General features: G+C 40.3%; 1 protein-coding gene across 3 annotated transcripts in view; it reads right to left on the bottom strand.

The window, feature by feature from the left end:
• Nucleotides 1-4,148: 4,148 nt before the first annotated feature.
• Nucleotides 4,149-20,234, bottom strand: part of PPP2R5E (protein phosphatase 2 regulatory subunit B'epsilon) — a 143,590-nt gene continuing 127,504 nt past the window's right edge. For 2 of the 3 annotated variants that reach the window (XM_008701085.2, XM_008701091.2), the window contains exons 11-14: nucleotides 19,511-19,630; nucleotides 15,055-15,182; nucleotides 12,641-12,742; nucleotides 4,149-8,330 (exon numbers count right to left, since the gene is read on the bottom strand). In XM_008701085.2, the coding sequence (XP_008699307.1) occupies nucleotides 8,231-8,330; nucleotides 12,641-12,742; nucleotides 15,055-15,182; nucleotides 19,511-19,630 (450 nt within the window). In that variant the 3' untranslated portion in view covers nucleotides 4,149-8,230. The remainder of the gene's footprint in view (nucleotides 8,331-12,640; nucleotides 12,743-15,054; nucleotides 15,183-19,510; nucleotides 19,631-20,234) is intronic. The other variant, XM_008701099.2, reaches the window with a different exon arrangement.

Here is a 20,234-nt window from a genome sequence, read left to right as displayed (position 1 = left end):
ACAGAGAGAGAGCAGTGAGAGAGAACACGAGTGCATGAGCTGGGGGAGAGGCCGAGGGAGAGGGAGAAGCAGACTCCACCGAGCAGGGAGCCCGATGCGGGACTCAGTCCCAGGACCCTGGGATCATGACCTGAGCCCAAGGCAGATGCTTAACTGACTGAGCCGCCCAGATGCCCTTGAAAAGCATTTTTAAAATGGATGGGTTAATGGATGGGTAAAAGATAAACGGATACAAAGGTGGTAAATACAAACATGGTGAAATGGTAATCGTGACTATACGGCGTTCATTCTAAGATTCTTTCATCTTGGCTGTATGATTAAAGTTTTTTGTAATAAAATCTGATGAAGGGGGAACAAAGGCAGAACATGTGTGATCCCATCAGTATAAAATTTTAGGATTTTAAGAGTATAATTATGCTGAGACATACATTAGAAGTTTTCTTGACTACAAAAAAAACTTTAAAACAAAATACGGTAAATCCACAAAATGGAGTATTATTTCATAATAAAAAGAAATGAAGCCCTGATACATGCTCCATGAACCCTGCAAACATGATGGCAAGTGAAAGAAGCCAGTCACAAAAGACCACGTAGTGTATGATCGCATCTATAGGAAACATACAGATCGGCGAATCTATTGAGACGACAGGAAGTGGTTGCCCAGGGCTGGGGGCAGGGACTACATAGGACTGGAGAGTGACTGCTAATGAGTTTGAAGGGTTTCTCTTTAGGTGATGAAAGGTTTCTACAATTAGTAGTAGTGGGGGTAGACACGGGGGAGGGTGTGTGCTGTGGTGAGCGCTGTGTATTGTGTAAGACTAATGAATCACAGACCTGTACCCCGACACAAATTATACATTCTATGTTAATAAAAAATCAAATAAATAAAAATAAATAAAATTAGTGGTAGTGATTGCAGAACTGTGAATACACTAAAAACACTGACTCATTTACTCTAAGTGGGCAAATTTTACAGTATGTGAACTATATCTCACTAAAGTTGGGTTTTCCAAAAACGAAAACAAAAAAGATTTTGAGTAGTGATTACCGTAGGGGAGAGGCTAAGGATTTCAGAATGGACTTTTATTTTATGCCTTTAGAGAATGTCTGAATATTTTCCATGAGAATATAATATTGTTTTTCAAACAATAATTTTAAGAGAAAAGAACTGACAGTGCAACAGAAAAAAAGGAGTGGAATGCAGGGCCCTGGGAAGAGGTGTTGGCCAAGATTAGACTAGGGTGTTGGGGAGAAGCCTGTGGGGACAGGTACTAGAACAGCTAAGTTCATGAGTCAGAGTAAAAAATTGAAGAAGCTTGTAGTTGAAAATCTCATCTTCTACTCAAGTAAGTGGATGGGTTGGGATAAAGAACTTGAAGAGAGATACAGAAGTCTGGGGTAGCTGCCAGAACAGACAGGGTGGTAAGTGGGAATGCAAGGATGAATGAAATACGGGTCTTGCAAAAGAGTAAATTTCTGTTTTTAAGTTATGGGGCATAAAATTTGATGTAGGTCCTCAGAATAAAGCATCCTACTGTACAGAGATCACTGTTCAGAGCAATTTGGAGTCAGACTCTTCCTTCAATCCTTCGTAGTTGTGTGAGCTCAGAAAGATTACTTAACATCTCAAAGCCTCAGTTGTCTTATCCTTATCCATAAAATGGGCATAACTTCTACCCCAGGATTGTTATGAAAACCTAATGATGGATACAAAATTCTCGGCACAATATAACGCATATAGATTTAATAAAAGCCAGCTATTGTGATTATTCGTTCATACTTGTCACTACTGTAAATAACACTAACAAACATTTGTTGCAGGTAATAATTCCAGGTTACCATGTGCCAAGCTTTGGGCTACGTGCTTTATACATATTATCTAAGGTAATACAACACTAGAAAATAAGCACCATCTTGCCTGCATTTTACTAATGGAACTGAGACTTCGATCAAGAACTTTCCAAAGTCACACGCTGAAAGTTAGTAGAACCCAAATGATCACAAGGGGCTCTGATTTCCAAGTCCACTGCCTTCTCGATCCAGCCAGAGACATCTTGCCCGTGAGCTTTGGTGAGGATGAAGGGGGCTGTGCCTGACATTCATCCTGGTTCTGAGGTCTTACACCATCTAGTAGCGGCAAAGCCTGGCTCAAATTACATGATTAATTCACAGTATGATCTCAGAAGAGGTGAACTAAATTAAAGAAGAAAGAAAAAGAAGTATGGGCAAGACCATGAACAGAGCCAATCAATGAACACTGGTCCAATCCACCAATAAACGCACGTATCTTACACGGACTTTCAGGTTTGGGGAGCAGCATGGAGCTACACAACTTTTTTTTTTTTTTTTACATCTGCCTTTTTAAGGAATAATATAATGAACACGTTATCACACAAAAAATTAAATTTTAATTCCTCGTGGCTATCCCATAGTTTAGTCTCAATTTAAAAAATCGAGAGTGACTTGATCTAATAGAAACCAACAGGATATACTATTATATAAAAATCTGGGAAACAGGAATTGGCCTGTACATTTACTTTGCCTCCGTTATTATAAATACTTATTTTTAGGCCAGAGGCAAAATTATAGTTAGATATTCCACTGAAATCAACTTAGATTTCTTTGACCCCTAAAATCGTTACCAGTTTCTTCTTACAACTTGCCTACAGGGTGATCTTCAGACGTTACATATGGTTACGTTTTGAAATACAAACTTGCTGAATGTACAAGGACTTCCCCCTCCCAACTCAAGAGTTTAACTGAGCATGAAACATTGGCTGATGAACTCTACATAGTTCCAAATCTGATGTGATTTAATTAGCCAAGAGAGATCACACCGAAATCAAACGCTTTAAGGCACTGTATAAAGATGACACTTCTCTTGTCACATTACACTGAGGTCTACGTCCCCTCCACTTGCATCTGAGCAGACCCTGTGACTGCTTGACCAATAAAATAGGACAGAGTGATGCCATGAAAGTCTCTGGGCCTACGCTTCAACGAATTGGCAATTTCCCCTTCCAGTCTCTCTCAGAACAATCCTTCTTAGAACCCAGCTGCCACACTATGAGGAAGCCCGAGGAAGCCCCAGAGGGAGACCCATGTCTGAAGAACTGAGGCCTCTGGCTGAACCCCAAGGCAACAACCAGCACCCACTTGCCAGCCCTGTGAGTGAGCCACGTTGGAAGTGAATTCTCCTGCTCCACTTGACACACCCAAGTTGACACTTGAAGAGCAGAGACGTTCTTGCCAAGCCCACCCAAACTCTCTATTTGTGAACAAAACAATTAACTGCTGGGTCGTGCCACTAAGTTTTGGAGTAGTTTGTCACACAGCAAAAGACACTGGATCGCTCCCCAACATGACATCCCCCAATCATAAACGGATTTTCTCCAGATGAAAGCCGGAACATAAAATCCCCGTTGCCTCATAGCTAAGTTGATCAAATCTATTATTCATATGGTTCAAAAGGCCATGGGGGTCAGAGACAAACAAACAAACAGACAGACACAGCCAGGCGCCTGAAAACTCTTCTCTGCTCCTTTATTACGATGCACCCACAGTACAGAGCCTCTCACATGTCTGTGAAAGGGGAAGGTTACATTCCTCTTTGGGGGCACCTGCATTTTTGTTTGTTACCACTTCAAAGAAAGTAAATCATTTTCAAAGAAAGACATTTTCAATTCCAAGCACTTAAGACCCAGCTTGCATTTTGTCCTGTTTGAAAAGGAAGTAGCATATTTTAGCCAGAGCTGGAAGACTGCTTTGTGGCGTTGTAACTTTGACGTGGACCAGAAGTCTTCACTGTCTGGCTCAACCAGTCTATGTTTTCATATGCAACTTTTCATATCAAAAATGTTTCATTTTTACCTCTACCCACAAATAGATGCTGTTTTAAACACACACGCACACGTACACACACACACACACACACACACACACACACACACACAAATGAAACTTAAAACCAATATGAACCACAGCATTTCTAACAGGGAAAATAAACTTTTGCTGCCCTCTCCTGCTAAAACAATGAAATACTAAAACACCGAAAGATTTATGAAGCTAAAGGGAAATTCTCAAACCAAAAGCAATGGATATGTCATTCTCATTATACCTCGATCAAAAACCAGACAACAACCAGAAAATGTATTGGTAATATTTATATTTGAAAGTTCCCCATTGATACATGAGGTCTGGATTACAACTTATTTACAATAAGTGATTTCAAAAAAAAAAAGCAAAGTAAGGGAAGGGAAAGGAAGGGGAGGGTGGCAGGGAGGGGAGGAAGGAAGGAGGGAGGGGAAAAAAGAGGGTGGGAAGGAGGCAGGGAAGAAAAGGAAACCTATATTCATAGACATCATCAAATGGGATGTTTATTTCCAAGAGACACTACCGCCGCTATCGTGCACAAGCAGCAGCACAAGTTAACATTCCACTAGGTCAAAATTTGCTCAACTTTCTCTCAAGATGCACAATCCTTTTAGATTTTCAAAACTAAATACCGAGAAATATAAAACGCATTGCCAATATGCCAACTACAAAAATCCTTTGTGGGTCACTCCTTAACTTCACTCAGAGAAGCAGCTGAGCCAGAATAGAAAAATAAAAATATCGATGTGCAAATAGAACACCACTGCTCGTGTCTGGTGCCACCTTTTTGCTACAGATGACGTAACCTTGTGATAACATTGGTTATAGCATCAAAAGAGAGACTCTCTTCAATTCCTGGGCCAGCTCAGTGCACCTAATTAAAGGGAAAGAACAAAACGAGAGAGAGAGAGAGAGAGAGAGAGAGAGAGAGAGGGAGAGAGAAACAACACAAAAAACTCTGAACACTTAAAAATGCCGGTAACATCCACACATCTTCCCTTTCCCACCCCACCCCGATCCCCACAAAAAAATAAAAAAGCTTTTAAAGCTCTAAATATACTTTTTTTTTCTTTCCATAGTGTGATTGAGCCTAGGGCTATACATGTAAGTACAGCAGGTGCAATCACAAGCGATCCTGGCTCTGCACCCTGGACTGTCCCACGCATAGAAGGAAGTACAAAATAAATTAAACCCTTCCATTCAGGCAAGCAAGCCCAAGATGAAGGAGCATAACCCTGCTCGTGAGTATCCAGCGGCATCGAGGGTATTATTTATTTCTTACTTTTTTTTCTTTTTTCTTTTATTTTATAAAAATCAGATGTCAGGGAGAGCAAAATATAATAAAATTTAAAAGAACAAAAACTAAACACTGAAGGGCAACAACTGGGGACACTTGCACAATGAGAAAAGGAATGCATGCTTGATTCAAAGTATGAGATGGGTCAATTCACTCACATGGTTGTTCTGGGCCCACAACCCAGGCCCCAGCATCATTCTAAACCACAGGGTTGGGTTGGGTTTGGTTCGGTTCTTCCAAACACACTCTTTATCCTACCCCTGAAACCAATATGGTAGGGATGAGGCTGGAGTGATCACTAACTACGATATTTGCTATTTAAAAAATATATTTATATATAGTTCTGGAAATGATGAAGCGAACAAAATATAACACAAAGATGCATTTGTCACAAGGAACTCAAGTTGCAGCAACAGCAGAAATGTGGGAAAGGACAGAGAGAGAGAGGGCTGCTGTAAATGCAGCAAGTACGGCCTTAACTATGTCACATAGTGCAACAGTCAGATTACCTCAGGTACTCTGCGTCACCGGACACAACATGACAAATGTCACATTGTCACTTTCGGTTAAAAAAGAAAAGACAGTGTTTCTTCTCAGAAGTTGCCCTATACATTTTAGACATATATTTATAATTGCTTCTGTAAATATGTCTAAAATCAGGCTTTGTTCTTTTCAGTTTGGAATGACTGACATACAGAATTAACAGCAAGGGTATCTGGGCAGTCCTCACCGTAACTCGGAGGTCAGGGAAAGGTGCAGAACAGGATCCTCGTCTTTCTCATTTCAAATGACTGCATTTCATTGTACTGGGCAGAGACAGTTCATAAACCTGTGGTTTTCATGTCTTCTATCTGAAAGGATGAGTTGACGGCAAACACAAGTTTACACTATCAACAGCAAACGTAATGCAGGCTCAAAGCTAACGGGCTCAAATCAAAAGGGCTAAAGGAGATGCTTTGTTACAAATTTATTTTTTATCTTTAGTGTTTGAACTTGCACCTTTGCTCCAGCACTTTTAAAGTAACTTGTCTCATTTTGGCAGCCTCTGCCAGCTTTACATTGAATCCCCATTAACGTTCTTAAAAAAAAAAAAAAAAATCTCTTCATTCCATTAAACCATGTTGTGTTGGGTGTTGCATATCCCTCTTTTACTGCTGTTTCTTTTTCAGAATTAACACAGCCAAGTTTTGTTTTTGTTTTACAAAGTTACTGAGATGACAATATCCATAATTAGCAGACTTTTATGCACAAACTGTGACCTGATAATCCTGAAACACTTCATAGGGGAGAAAGGTCCGCGGCTTTTTTTTTTCCTTTTTTCTTGGAAACAATAAAACTGCATTTTCTACTTTATATTTAAGTGGAAGGAAGAGAATATACAAGTCCATATTGATATTATATTTCTACTAAGAGCAACAACAGTTTGTATGTTCATGTTTGCTAATATCACAAGTCAGTACATGAACACAAATCAGCTCGATGCCACGAATACTGCTGGAGGGGATGGTTTAGGATTATCAACTCACTGCCGTCACGTCCAGAACAAGCAAAAGCATCCTGAAAATAAATTCCAAAACACGTATCTTTCAGTACAGAACAATGCAACCGCATCAGGTAAGTACATACTGGACACAAATTTCATCGGCATTTTATCTCCCCCAAGATGTAAGATTCCTCTTTGAAATACAGAGCAGAGAGCCAATAAGATATACGTATAATACAGCCCTACATTTTGTTTTGTTTTCCGTTTTTTTTTCTTAAACAATTTGGTCACAATGCACCTTTGATATAAAAGCATTTTTAAACTTTATTATTAATACTCAGGACATTAGGGATTTCCAGATTTTTTTTTTCAGTAGCATTTGTAGAACCACTTTTGGTAACAAATACAGTAGTTAGGAATACGCATCCAATTCAGAATGCATAGTAATGTTTATCCTGAATCCTTTCTGGCTAAAAACAGGGCTGGCGCTGTGATGAGATATAGAACGAGAATCTACAAAAAACACTGTAATATGTTTGTTTTTTCCCAGAGGCTACATCCTCTTTTGCTGGAATACTTTATAAATACATATTAAAAAGTAAGGCAACAACTCCAAACAGTCCAAGCTGTTTGCTCAACTCTCTTCCCAATTAGATTCGCAATCCTGGCGATCAATTTCATGGTTGTACTGTTTAGTGTTTGTCTTTCTTATTACAAAATGGTCCAAAAGGATGTTTTCTGACATTTCTCGAACATCTCTGGTATGTGTGTTCAATGATGTATGCAACTAATACTGGTCAGGTACTGAAGCCTGTGATGTCCCAGTGCCTGTTTTCAAAGGATTCAAGACATTGATTTGGATTCACCATAAACTGATGCATGAATCCAAAATTCCCTTCCCTACTATGTTTATCACCTCTTCTCTTTTACTCCTAATTTTAAAACTAAAGGAGTACCAGGGCTACCTGGTTACTGGAAAGATGTTCACTCCAGTCAACAAAACTTTTATCAGGGACCTTTACAATTCCTGGCCCCCTTCCACATGGACATTCAACTCATGAAGATGTGCAAAAGGAAAAGATGTTAAGTTACGGTCAAGTTATCCAGAGGAGGATGTTATACAAACTTATAAGGAAATGACAGTCTTTTTTTTTTTCTTCCGTTACTATAAATACATTTAACAGCTTAGCAGAAAGACAAGCTAAATTTAAGATTGTTCACATTTAAAAACTGTTTCATACTCTCTGCTAAGGATAAATAAGGAACGCCTGATAATAGAATTTTAACATAGCAATTTCATCAACAGATCTTTGAAGACTGCTTTTTGTTTTTTAAAGAGGGTTAGAACAATGATTATGTTTGCAAAGTTCTGAGAAGTCCATCTACTGTCCAAACTTTGGATTGAAGTCCTTATTTTTTTTCCTTTACTTAGAGACAGGTATATACAGTGCTGTTGTAATAATGAAACAAATGTGAAATCTACTGCAAAGTTGCACAATACAGAAAACTGTTGCTCCATCTTCTACTACATAAATGTGTGACTCCACAGGTTAGTGATGTTGCTGTCATTATTTCTGTTAAGTTGGAATTATGCCATCACGTCTAAGCCCTCTCTTTAATTCCAGATCCTCCAGTTTTTTCCACAGTTCTTCACGCTCTTTTTCTTTCTTTTTCTCACTGGGGAGAAAACAGAATATAAGGTAAACAACTAAGACAGTCTGAAAAGATGATCTAACAACAACCGCCCCTCTGCCGTACTTTCCCCCATGTAGGTTTTACAAGTAGTCTTTGAAAGCTTTGGCATTAGCTTGTGGGCGTCTTCTCTTTCGGTTCTTCTCTTGCTTTTTTTTTTTTTTTCCTTGACACTTACATGCACAGAAAAGTAGTATTAATGTATTGAGCAAGAGATGACGAGACTATTTTAAGATTTCACATTAATATTCCTTTATACTTAGCTTAATAATGAAAGTTAACTTTAAAACAAAAATGGGAATCGTCTCTATGTATCTGTTATCCTAAAGACCCAAAGATACGTTAAGTAATTTTTACGTGGGGTCTAGTTTAAATTTAATTTTCTCTTTGCCTCCAAATAGTTTCTCAAAAGGGAATGCTAGAGATTATACTGATGCAGACAAAGCAGTAAGTCAAGAAAATATACTTCCCCTTTAGTATTATCTATTTCCCCTCTATTAAGTGTATTAAACTCTTTAGCGGAATCTTGTTCTTATTAGTAAACCACAAAATCCAAGTTATTAACTTATTTTATACCTATATATATATATATGACCAAATGGAATTTTCTTTCTTTTGTGATTTCAGTCTTAATGATCTGGAAAGAACTTCATTGACATTAATATGAATCAAATTTTTAATGTTCCAAGTCCTCAAATTTGGCTCAATATCAGGTTGACCAGTAATTTCCAGATTTTCAGATTTCACTGTTTAGTAAATTTGACTAAAAAACTAGATGTCCAAAATAGGGTCAACAAATTTTACTTGCCAAGGACATTTTAGATCACCATATTTTTATAAAAGAAAGGATGTTAGTTTTAACATCAACCAGGCAAGAAGTATAAAATAGAAGAATATATGACTATGCTGTAAATTAAGTCAATTCCTATTAAAAATAATTCACTGCTGTCCCTAGCTTTCTCATACTGTGACGAACCGATAAACAACAGTCAGATAATATTTATAAATCCATAAATTCATATAATTCCTGAAAATGGGGCTTCTGCCATCTCAGGCATGGGGGATATGGTCTTCGTGCCACTTCACCAAGCAAGGATTTAACTTCGGTTACAATGCAATATTTACTTAGGGAAGTCCACATAGGTTAAGTGAAACTTGTATTTAATTCCTAAGCCTCATATTTTTTAATGCAATCACCAATTTTTAAAAAAATTATTTGGTATCTGTACCAACACAAATTAACTCTTCCCCCTCCTGAAAAAAAACTCTAGAAATACCTAACAATTTTATATCCTCATTCCACAAGTCTTGAGGAAATATTTAATTATGTAATATACTAATTATATTATCATTTCATAATTAATATTTTGGCAATTTAGGCCTTGTATACAGGAACTAGTTTCAGCTATCTGGAAAACAATATGAATTTCAAAGGGCGTAACAATTTCTGAAACGATTATCTATTGGGTAATTTAATAGGGACAAAATTAGATGATCCTCCAGTCATTATGAATTCCAGTTTCTTAACTGTAAGCTGTTTGGTAAATTAATCATTTTTGGTTTCTCAGTATAGGAATAATATTAGGTCTAAATAAATGTTATCATAGAACATCGATAACCTTTTCATTTGGATGGAAAAGAAGGTGGTAAACAAGGGCTTAGGAATTTTTTTCAACTATAACACAGGTTAAACATATGTTAGGTTCATAAGGCTCTAATCTGAAGCTTAAATTAAGTGCTGACAGCATTAAAACACTCCTCATCTTGCTACTGAAGCATTTCGCTCACATCTTTGCTCAAGAGTCTTACGGCATTCAATGCAATTTATCTGTGGCACTTTTCTTCCAGATGAACTTTATGCTGAGTTATTACACATCTTTTCTACTGACAACTTTATCTTCAAAAATTCTAAATATTTCTGAAATAGTTACTGTCGTCCCACTCTTTCCTACTTTTCTCTCTCCCTGTAGGTGGAAATTGAAAAGCTTAACCCTGCTGTCATGTTAGGGATAGGGATACTGTCAATTCTCTTCCAGTCTCGGTTGCACATAACACATATGATGGCAGATGTATCTAACAGGGCTAGTCAGTTACTCCACTCACCGTCTTCGGATTTGTGTAAAAATTTGATCTGCACCGAAACACCAATTTGGTGCCATCCAGAAATGAACTCCTACAGGGAGCTCTTCTCTAATAGCACCAAATAAATCTCTCTTTTCTCTTTTCCTACTCCCACATCCAGGGAGAAGCCCATGTTTCCATCATTCAGCACAATCTTCCATTACTCATTCGACAAAATACTACCCTTACTTTAAAAAACATCCTTCTCTCATTAAGAAAGTCTGCTCAGGATAAGTCACTCTAATACACCAGATCTTCACAATCGACTTCGCTGTGTCTATTCTTGGACCCCTTGGTTAATAGGTATCTTTTCCAAGAATTTGGTCTATTTAGCTTAAATGATAAATGATCAGAAAACAGTTTTGCTACCAAAATTCAACAAATATTAATTTAATTCAATTTGAATATTTTTGAAATAAGGGCTTCATTTCTCTTAATGGGATCTTTAGATTTTTATTTAATCCTTATTGAACGAGGATAATAATTATGGGTTTTCCGTTGCTATAAAAAGAAAGGATATTATGTACAGCACGTTCTTTAATGGTGTGCCACGGTATGAGAATGTGCCCTTTATTTCCTCTACTTAGATAACATTTTTAAAGAGTTGAAGTTTGAGACAAGGAGGGTTACAAATGTAATGATTTATAACAACTGTAAATACTTAAATTAAAATTTCTTTCAATTACAAGTATGGCACAAATAACGGATGTTTATTCCAATATTGTATAAAATATCCCAGCCTTTTCTGTGTATGGTTAAACACTTGCCATATTCCATAATTAAACTGCTCTTTAATATAACCACATCCTGGTAAATTTTTTTTAAATCACTGTGACAGTCCTTAACCCCGCCACCAAATCTTTTCCCTCATTGCTCTTTTTATCAGTAAAATGCAAGTAACACATGCAAAATCAGGCCAAGCAAAGAAGCAAGGGAAACAGAGATAGTTTTGTTCAGGAGGTTCGGCAGGGTCTTGGGTATGAACATTCGTACACATCCCTGGGCTCTTCTCAAGTCCATGGGTTTATAATACATAAAGCTGACATTTGCTTCCAGATCCAAGCCAAACCAGAAGCCCAACTACTAACAAACTCTCTAGACTTTCCTGAAGTTCACCAACTATATCAATCCCATGGTCTGAATATTTGTGTCCCATCCTGCCCAAAATTCTTCTGTTGAGATCCTCACCCTCAAAGGTGATGCGCTCAGTAGCTGCACCTTTGGGAGATGATTAGGTCATAAAGTTGGGGCCCTGATGAATGGCATTAGTGACCTGATGAATGGCATTAGTGACCTTATAAAAGAGATCCCACAGAGATTCCTTGTCCTTGTCTATCATGCGAGGACACAGTGAGAAGGTGCTGACTATGAATCAGGAAGAGGGCCCTTATTCAACCATGCTGGCACCACGACCTTGGCTTCCTGCCCCCAGAACTCAGAGATAGAAATTTCTGTTGTTTATAAGCTACCCAGAGCTTGGTGGCATTTTGTTAAAGCAGCCCAAACGGACCAAGACAACATCTTTTGGAAAGCCAGACATGTTGAACGAGAAATAGCAAAGTTGAAAAATCATGTACATGAAATCAAGAAAGGCTTTACTAAGCCACAAGCGTTTATGTAAAGAGTTCAACTGGTTTTTCCTCCTTTTTGGTCTCAGACATTTTAAGATTTGTATAATACCAGACTCTTCACCTCCATATTCTGTTCCCTGTCCTTTAAATACTAATGAACTTGTGTTCTAGAGCAGTACGTTCTGGGCCAAAGAGCTGAACAAAAATGGCGCCTCATCCCTCCTGCTGCTGGAGTCAAGTGCACAAGAGCTGCTCGACTGTGGTTCAAATGAGTGCAGAATGGGCATGAACCCAGATGGCAAACTACCCGACAGTCCCCTTCCATGGGCCTGAAATATCAGCGACGTGCCAGGCCCTTCACCCTGAGGCAGAAGAGAAACATTACTGAAGGGAAGGAGGAAAGCAGCCTTTCCTAAAATCGTACTTCGTTACCTAGTGACGTACTAATGAAGACACAGCTAACGAGCATGCAGAAATGAACATATAAATAAATAAAACTGTGCTGCTTTATGATTTCGGGTGCAGTCAGGCCACTGCGGCAAAGAGCAAGGAAAGAACTCAACAGTTTTTTGCACAGCTGACAAAAAAGCTTTAAAAAGTTACCGCTGACGATCTGACTTGTATGTGGCTGTCAGCTCATCAAACATGGTGCTGTTCATCTCCATAAATGCCTTCAACACATTGTACACCAGCGCCACGATAGCCCTGGGAAGCACAGAGAAAGAGAACGTGTCGGTTAGTCTCACGTACTGGGAGCTGCATGGAGAAGGCAAGAGCACAACCTGCGTCTGAATGAGTTCCTTGTACTGCAGAATCTCCATCCCTTCCTAGCGGAAACAACTAGAAAGGACCTACAGTTCATTTCCACATCAAGAGAGTTCCATTCTTTACTATTCTAGGCAAGATATCTTTCTGAGGGGCTGGCAGGATTGAAAAAGAAAAAATCTAATTTTGCCCTTCTAATTATTGGTACCCAGAATAGACTTGCCTGTGGGCACTTGTTAACTTCATTTAATAAAAAGACAAGTATAAAAATAAATCCACTTCACCCTAAAAAGGAGCACCTGTGCTAGGACTAACCTTAGAGACTTGAATTTGCACAGAATGTTACATTTATTTATTTATTTATTTATTTATTTATTTGGGTGGGGGAGAGGGAGTGAGAGAGAGAGAGAGAGAGGTGGGGGGAGGGGCAAAGAGAGAGAATCTTAAGCAGGCTCTACGCCCAGCTTGGAGACTGATGCAGGGCTCGATCTCACAACCCTGAGACCATGACCTGAGCCAAAATCAAAAGCTGGATGCTTAACTGACTGAGCCACCGAGGAGTCCCCAGAATTTCATTTTTAAAGTGATAATATACACAATTCATCAAAATCAAAAGCTGTTCTCATGGAGACAAATAATGTATATATTATTCAAATTCAAAGATATGATACCAAACCCCTGAAAGTTGGGTAGTTTAACAGGAGTTAAGTTTCTAGTTGTGATTTGTTTCAGTCCATTCGCTCCTGCTAAGTCTCCTTGCTGACCTAACACATACTGTGGTAAGGTGACTGGCAAGCTGGTGATGGCTGCTGTTAGCTGTGGAACAGCTAAATGGCCAAAATGGCAGCATATCTTTATCAAGAGGAAGAATAAGCTCTTGACAACGTGAGGACTACGCCCATGACAGGCTTGGTATCTTCAGACTAGACTCTAAATAGCGCCGCCCTTCGCAAAAATGTATGGTATGCCTGCTTTGCAACAAACCTGCTACCAATACCCCTGAGGAAGGCGTTGGTAAGTTAGGCCCTGGTTAAATAAGCTAGGGGTTTGCTGTTTCCAAAAAATAAGTTGTACTTGCTGTGCTGCTCTGCCCTGTGCCCATTAAAAGGAAACCTTCAGCTCCCTTCTGCTGAGGTGAAGGGCCTTCTCATGTACAATGAGCAGGGATGGAGAAGGGCCACATACAGCCCATTGAGCAGTGACAGACACTCGCAGGAACCACTCTCTAGGTCCTCAAGAGACTACCCGCATGATAAGACTTCACCGTTTACCAGCTGTTTATTTTTACAAGTTTTAGTAACAAAATTCGGCAAATTTGAAAAATGAGAAATGTGATATTTTAGTTGTATGCAAAACTTTAAAACACATACTGTGACTATACTTAATTACATCCACTAATATCTAATACCACACTAACTTTTCTTTCTATTCCATTGAGTAACAGGTAAAGCCATTCAAATGCAGAATGCTTAACTTTCATAGGACTAGACGTTAAACATTTCCTTTCAAGGTTTTAAACTTGTTTTTTCCTAGAGAACATGAACAATGTTGCTTTTTAAGAAATGGATCATGCTAAAATGCAAATCGATTCAAGCACTTTCCTCTTTACGACTCCTTAGTGTTTCCTTATTTTCTACTGGTGAAGTTTCATGTGGGCTGCACTCTCCTTTTTAACCCCATCTTCCAGCATCCTCCCCAAAAGACTGGGTACTTTAGCCCCCCCAAACTCACAGGTTTCAGAACCTGACAGGTGCTTTTTACATTTTGGGGCTTTTAAATGTGAAGAAGAGAACCCACACTACCAAGCTGCCTCCCCCATTCCATTCACCTGCCACAATCCTGTAAGACTCAAGTTTGAGCACCACCACCTCGTCAATATCCGCAAACCCCTCCTCTCACTCCAGAGCATCCCCAAAATAGTTCTGCTACTTTCTCAGACAAATCAGGAACCCCTCAAGTAAGCAGATATTTTAACATAACAGCATTTAAAAAACACTGTTTTGTAAAGCGTCTATTTACTTGTGAGTCTCCCTAACCAGGTCAGTAAATTTCTAAAAGATAGGCATTTTCATGTATCTGTCTTCCCCAACAGGCACAGCATCCCAAGCATTCAAGACATTTTATTAAGCAACAGAGAAGGAGGGAGGGAGAGAGGGAAGGGGGAGGCAGGAGAGTGGGAAGAGGAAGGGAAGGAGAGTGGGAAAGGGAAGGGAGGGAGAGAAGCGGGGAGAGGGGAGAAACTGAAAACCTACGGATTCCAATGTTCTTTTGAAATCCTATAAAGACTGGAAAACATGATGGGAAGGATGACATTAGAGTTTTCTTCTATCAAACTCATGATGTATTCATTATTCCAATAATACAGTGCCCTTTCTGCCACCTTAAAGAAAAAAAGAAAAAGAAAATATTAAGAGAGAAAAAGACAGATAAAACAAAACTAAAATCTCTCCAAACAAAAATATTTTAAGATTATTTTTATATCATTCAATCAAATGTGAAATTAAATATTAATCACACTTTCTTTACATTTTTGTGGATTTAAATTTTATAAAGTTCCAAAGTGGTTCATCAATTTGGGGAAGGAAAAAAGTTCCCCTGCCTATTTCTTTATGTTCTCCTGTAATACTGCCCATTTCATCTGATTCCACATTTTCCCCACCCAGCCCCCAAACTCCAAACACCTTTCCTGTATTTCCAGATGCACACCGCTGACCCTGTGTCTTTAACCCTCTTCTGACTCACTTGTTTCATCCCATACACTTCAAATCAACCTGAGGGCGCGGCACACAGCTGGTATTCGGGCAACAGCTGCTGAGAAAAACCCAGCTGCTCATCTCTGCGGAGCAGTCCCATTTGCTGAGCACCCCCTCTGGCCAGCCGCTGGGCCTAGCGCAGGGAGAATGTGCCGTCCTTACCGCCAGCCGGGACTCGGTACCATCGGGTTCATTGTACAGATGAAGACACTGAGGCTCAGAGAGATTAAGACCCTCACAAGGTCACATTGCTAGTAAATGGTGAAAGCTGGGACTCTAGTCTAGTGCCCAGACTCTTTCCAAAGTTTATTTCCGGTCCCTTCCTTTGAACTGGCTAAGCCAGGAGGAAGTCGCTCGGTTTCTGGACTTAGACACACTGATGTACACACGCCTGCTTGCCAGCTCCAATCCCTTCTTCTCTGGCCCCCATGCTATCCAACTGACTCCATGAATTCAAAGGCAGGCCTCAAAAAAATAACCTAAACAATCTAAGAAGTAATCAAACCAAAAATCTCAAAAAAGCTAAAATCTCTAAAAAGGGTAGTTTTTAGAAGGGAAAAAGAAAAGAGTGGCTTCTTTCATTCATCCAGATTAAGAAATTATATTCTAATTTAATAAATTAAATTTAAGTTAAACTTAGATTTAATAATTTAATTTAATGAGATGGTACAAGATGTACCCACCAACAGACTGAGGAATTAAGCCTTTCCATTTACATTATTCAACTTGCTTCAAAAGAAAAAAAAAAAAAAATCCTGGGACTCATGAGGCACTAGACCCTGAGAGTACAAAGAAAACAATCATTATTGAATGTTTACTCTATGCCAGGCACCGTGCTGTTTCACATACTTATGACCTCATTTAATCCTCACAACCAACACACAGCAAATACCATTATTTCCATTTTGCAAATGAGGAAAATGAGCCCAGAGTTGGTAAGCCATCGCCTCGGGGCCACATGATTAGCAAGTGACAAGATTCCAAAGTCACTGCTCTTAACTACTTAATTTTGTTATTCCTTTGGCACTCCTGTGCCTGTGGGGAAACGGGCATCTGTGAGCCTATCCACGGAAACTGCGACAGATGCTGTTACCTGTTACACAGATGCTGTTACCTGTTACCGAGACAGAAGAAACAAAGTGCTGGTGGAAAGAGGAAAAGAGCAGAATGAACAATCTGGATGACCTGGGGGAGAAGAGGACCACACAGGAAGTAGCATCTAAGCCAGCTCTGAAGGATGAAACGAAGAAGGAAAAGGCATTCCAGGCGGAGGGAGTAACAGGAAAGGAGGGCAGAGGTGCCCACAGGGACTGAAAACCATGCAGCACGTGGTGTGGCCAAGGCAGGTAGAGCCCAAGGAAAAAGAGGGACAAGAGGAGGAATGGGGGTGAAGTTGTTCTGAAACTCACAACCGAAAGGAGGAAGTTTTAAAGAGACCACAGGAGGATGCTGGTAAAGGAGAAACCTAGGATTTTCCTACATCTAATTAGGAGTCTAATGTTTACTTGCTACTTAACGCTAACAAGTATTTTATCAACGTTATCTGTTTGCCGCTATGCAAAATCGCTTAAAGAAAGTAGTCAGTGGCCAGCAAAGCCCCTTCAAGAGGAAAGACACTGCTTACGCAAAGTAAAAATTAGCATGTCTAACACTAGGACAGAATCATTACTTTCCTGGGACCCACCGTCCTGCTTGCACATTGATGTGGTCTCCAGCTGAAGCCCTCTGACCCCGAGGCCACACCAGGGGGGTGAGGAGTGAAAGGCATGTGGCTACACAGAGTGGCACTCAAAAAATGTCTGCTGGATGCACCAACGAACCCAACAAATGGAATAACGAAGAACCTCTTTACTGTCTTTTCTTTTGCTCTAAATTTCACTTCTGTCAAATAATTTTAAATTCTCTTTTCTTTCTGCTATGGACTAAATTGTCCCCACAAATTCATATGCTGAAGCCCTAACCCCCAATGTGAGTGTATTTGGAGACAGGACTTTCAGGAGGTAATTAAGGTTAAATGAAGTCATAAGGGCAGGATCCTAATCCAATAGGCCTGGTGGTCTCAACAGGCGGAAGAGAGAGACCTTCTCTTTCCTCACGCACATACCAAGGAAGGCCATGTGAGGACACAGTGAGAAGGCAGCCAGCCATCTGCAAGCCAGAGAGAGAGCCCTCACCAGAAGCAGACCAGGCTGGCACTCTGATCTCAGACTTCCAGCCTCCAGAATCGTGAGAAATAAATTTCTGTGGTTTAAGCCACATGGTCTGTGGTGTTTTGTTATAGAAGCCTGCTGTGATGTGAATGCTTGTGTCCCCACAAAACTCGTATGTGGAGATCCTAATTTCCAAAGATGATGGCATTAGTAGGGGGGCCTCTGGAAGGTACTGAAGTCATAAGCATTCATGACGAATGGGATTAGTGCTTATAAAATAGGCTCCAGGGAGATCATTAGCCCTTCTGCCAAGTAAGGATACAAGAAACCCACAACTCAGAAGAGAGGCCTCACGCAACTGTGCTAGCACCCCGATCTCAAACTCCCAGCCTCCACAAACAAGAGAAATACATTTCTGCTGTTTATAAGCCACCTGGCCTGTGGTATTTTGTGACAGCAGCCTGAATGGACACGGCCACAGCTGACTAGACACTCTGTCTCCTTTCTAAGCTTCTGAGCATCACTTAAGCCTTCCTGGTTATCTTAAAAGAGAGTTCTGAAAGGAGGGAGGAAGGGAAAGAGAGAGAGAGATTTCTGCTCCTTGCTTTCCACAACATCAAACCTCCTGATGAAAACTGGAATATAAGGTAGACAATCCAGACGCCTGAGCACTCAGACCAAGTATAATGTGCAAAACGCCCACACAGTATCCTGCGATTGTTTTTTGTTTATCTAGACATGTGTCGTATCATCTGCATGCAACCTAATGGTTCATATAATGCTTTCCACTTTTTGTGAAGGGGGGCTTTGCGGTACAATCTCTGACTGTCGTAAGATCACTGCCTTGATACACTAACATGTCTTTGAATAAAAAATTAGAACTACTACAGCCAACGTGTCTAACTATTCGGGAAAACGAGCGCCCAGGGGAAAAGTCCACCGCGGAGTCTACCACACTGGCTGTGGGGTTCTGCGCTACCGACGACAATCTGAACAATCTCTCCAAATCGACGGGCGGTATATGAAGAGTTCATCTTCAAGGTCTGTGACATGGCCCTTTGGTGAGGCAGCGAAAGTATCTAAAGCCTGACATGTCCTGGCTCCTGATCACCCCCTTTCCTCCTGCGGGCTCCGCAGCGCTGCAGCAACAGCCCCAGTAGAGAAAAAGGTTGCCGGGTTCGCTTCCCTGTGATCCCCGCAGTGGCCACAAGGAGGCAGAGCGATGCCATGGGAAGGTGACGAGCTTTCACAAGAAGTTACACCTAACTGACTCCACTCCTTCGGAACTCCGGGGCCTTAAGCAGATCATTCTGAGTCTCAATGTTTTCATCTAGAAAACAGCAGGGAGGGTAGAGCCTCTGAGGATAAGGTGAAGTTTACGAATAACGTATGTAAAGCATCTAGCACAGTACGTATGCGTGTTCTCTTTGCCTCTTGAGCTTTATTTCGCGCTCTCTCTTACGCTGTACAGGAACCCGGCCAGTCCGCCTCTTACTGGGCCATTTTATTTGAGACAAGTTATTTTACCACTTCAAACTTCAGTGTTCACATCTGTAAAAATCATACACCCTCCCTGTAGAGTGAGAACTGAAGTTACTAGGCCGAGGGCACCATCAAAGGAGCTGTCACACTGCACGTGTTCAGGATACACGAGGCTACGATGAAAATACTATCGGATGAGAAAACAGCAAATAAAAAACAACAGGTAGCTAGTGCCCATTACCTGTCTTTCAATATAAATAAAATTTAACCAAATAACGTACGGTGCACAGGCCACTCCGGCTCATTCTCTCTTTACTACTAACCTGAAAATGGGGGCTAGATACACACTTGGCAATTTGTTTAAACAAAGGTTCTTGAATTTTAACAAATTGTGATGGCTCGATCACATCCAATATTTCTTCCAGCTCCCCAAGGAACATGACCTGTAAGTACATACAAAACACAAAATGTCAGGTACTTCATTTAAAAATCCAAATGAATGGTGAGGATCAATGAGAGTGTGTGCTGTTTTAAGAAAAATTTACACAGAAAAACAAACAGGAACACATTAGGCATTGTCTTATGTTAGATGTTCATGTCACAAAGAATTCAGCAGAGGGCACGTGTTAAGAGCAAATTCCCGATAGCTTTGAAAGTATGATTCTGTTGACTTTGGAAAAAATCCTCTATGTGCTACCATCTATAACCCAGAACAAGGGGCACTTACACATTGCAGCAGGGCCCCTGGGAAACAGCAATGTCTCCGCGGGGCTCACCTCTCTATTGCTTTCAACCTGGCACCTGCCCCCCCCCCACCTCTTTTCAAACAATGGGAGAACAGCCTCCTGCACAGATGGACAAAAGTTCACAGTGGCACAGGAAGCTACCGCTAAGTGTTTACAGCCCCTGCCGTGTGCTGGGTGTTCCTCTAGGACACGCTAGTTAACAGAACACAGAGAGCCAGAGAGACACAAATGAGTAGGCTCACCACACACAGGTACCACTTTAAACCCACGAGCACACCTGACCCAATGTGCACGCGTACAT

This window comes from Ursus maritimus, unplaced genomic scaffold (assembly GCF_017311325.1).
Source record: "Ursus maritimus isolate PB19 unplaced genomic scaffold, ASM1731132v1 scaffold_25, whole genome shotgun sequence".
Taxonomy (NCBI): Eukaryota; Metazoa; Chordata; class Mammalia; order Carnivora; family Ursidae; genus Ursus; species Ursus maritimus.
Note: the sequence above shows the minus strand (reverse complement) of the source record. Positions and strands in the feature narration are given on the sequence as shown.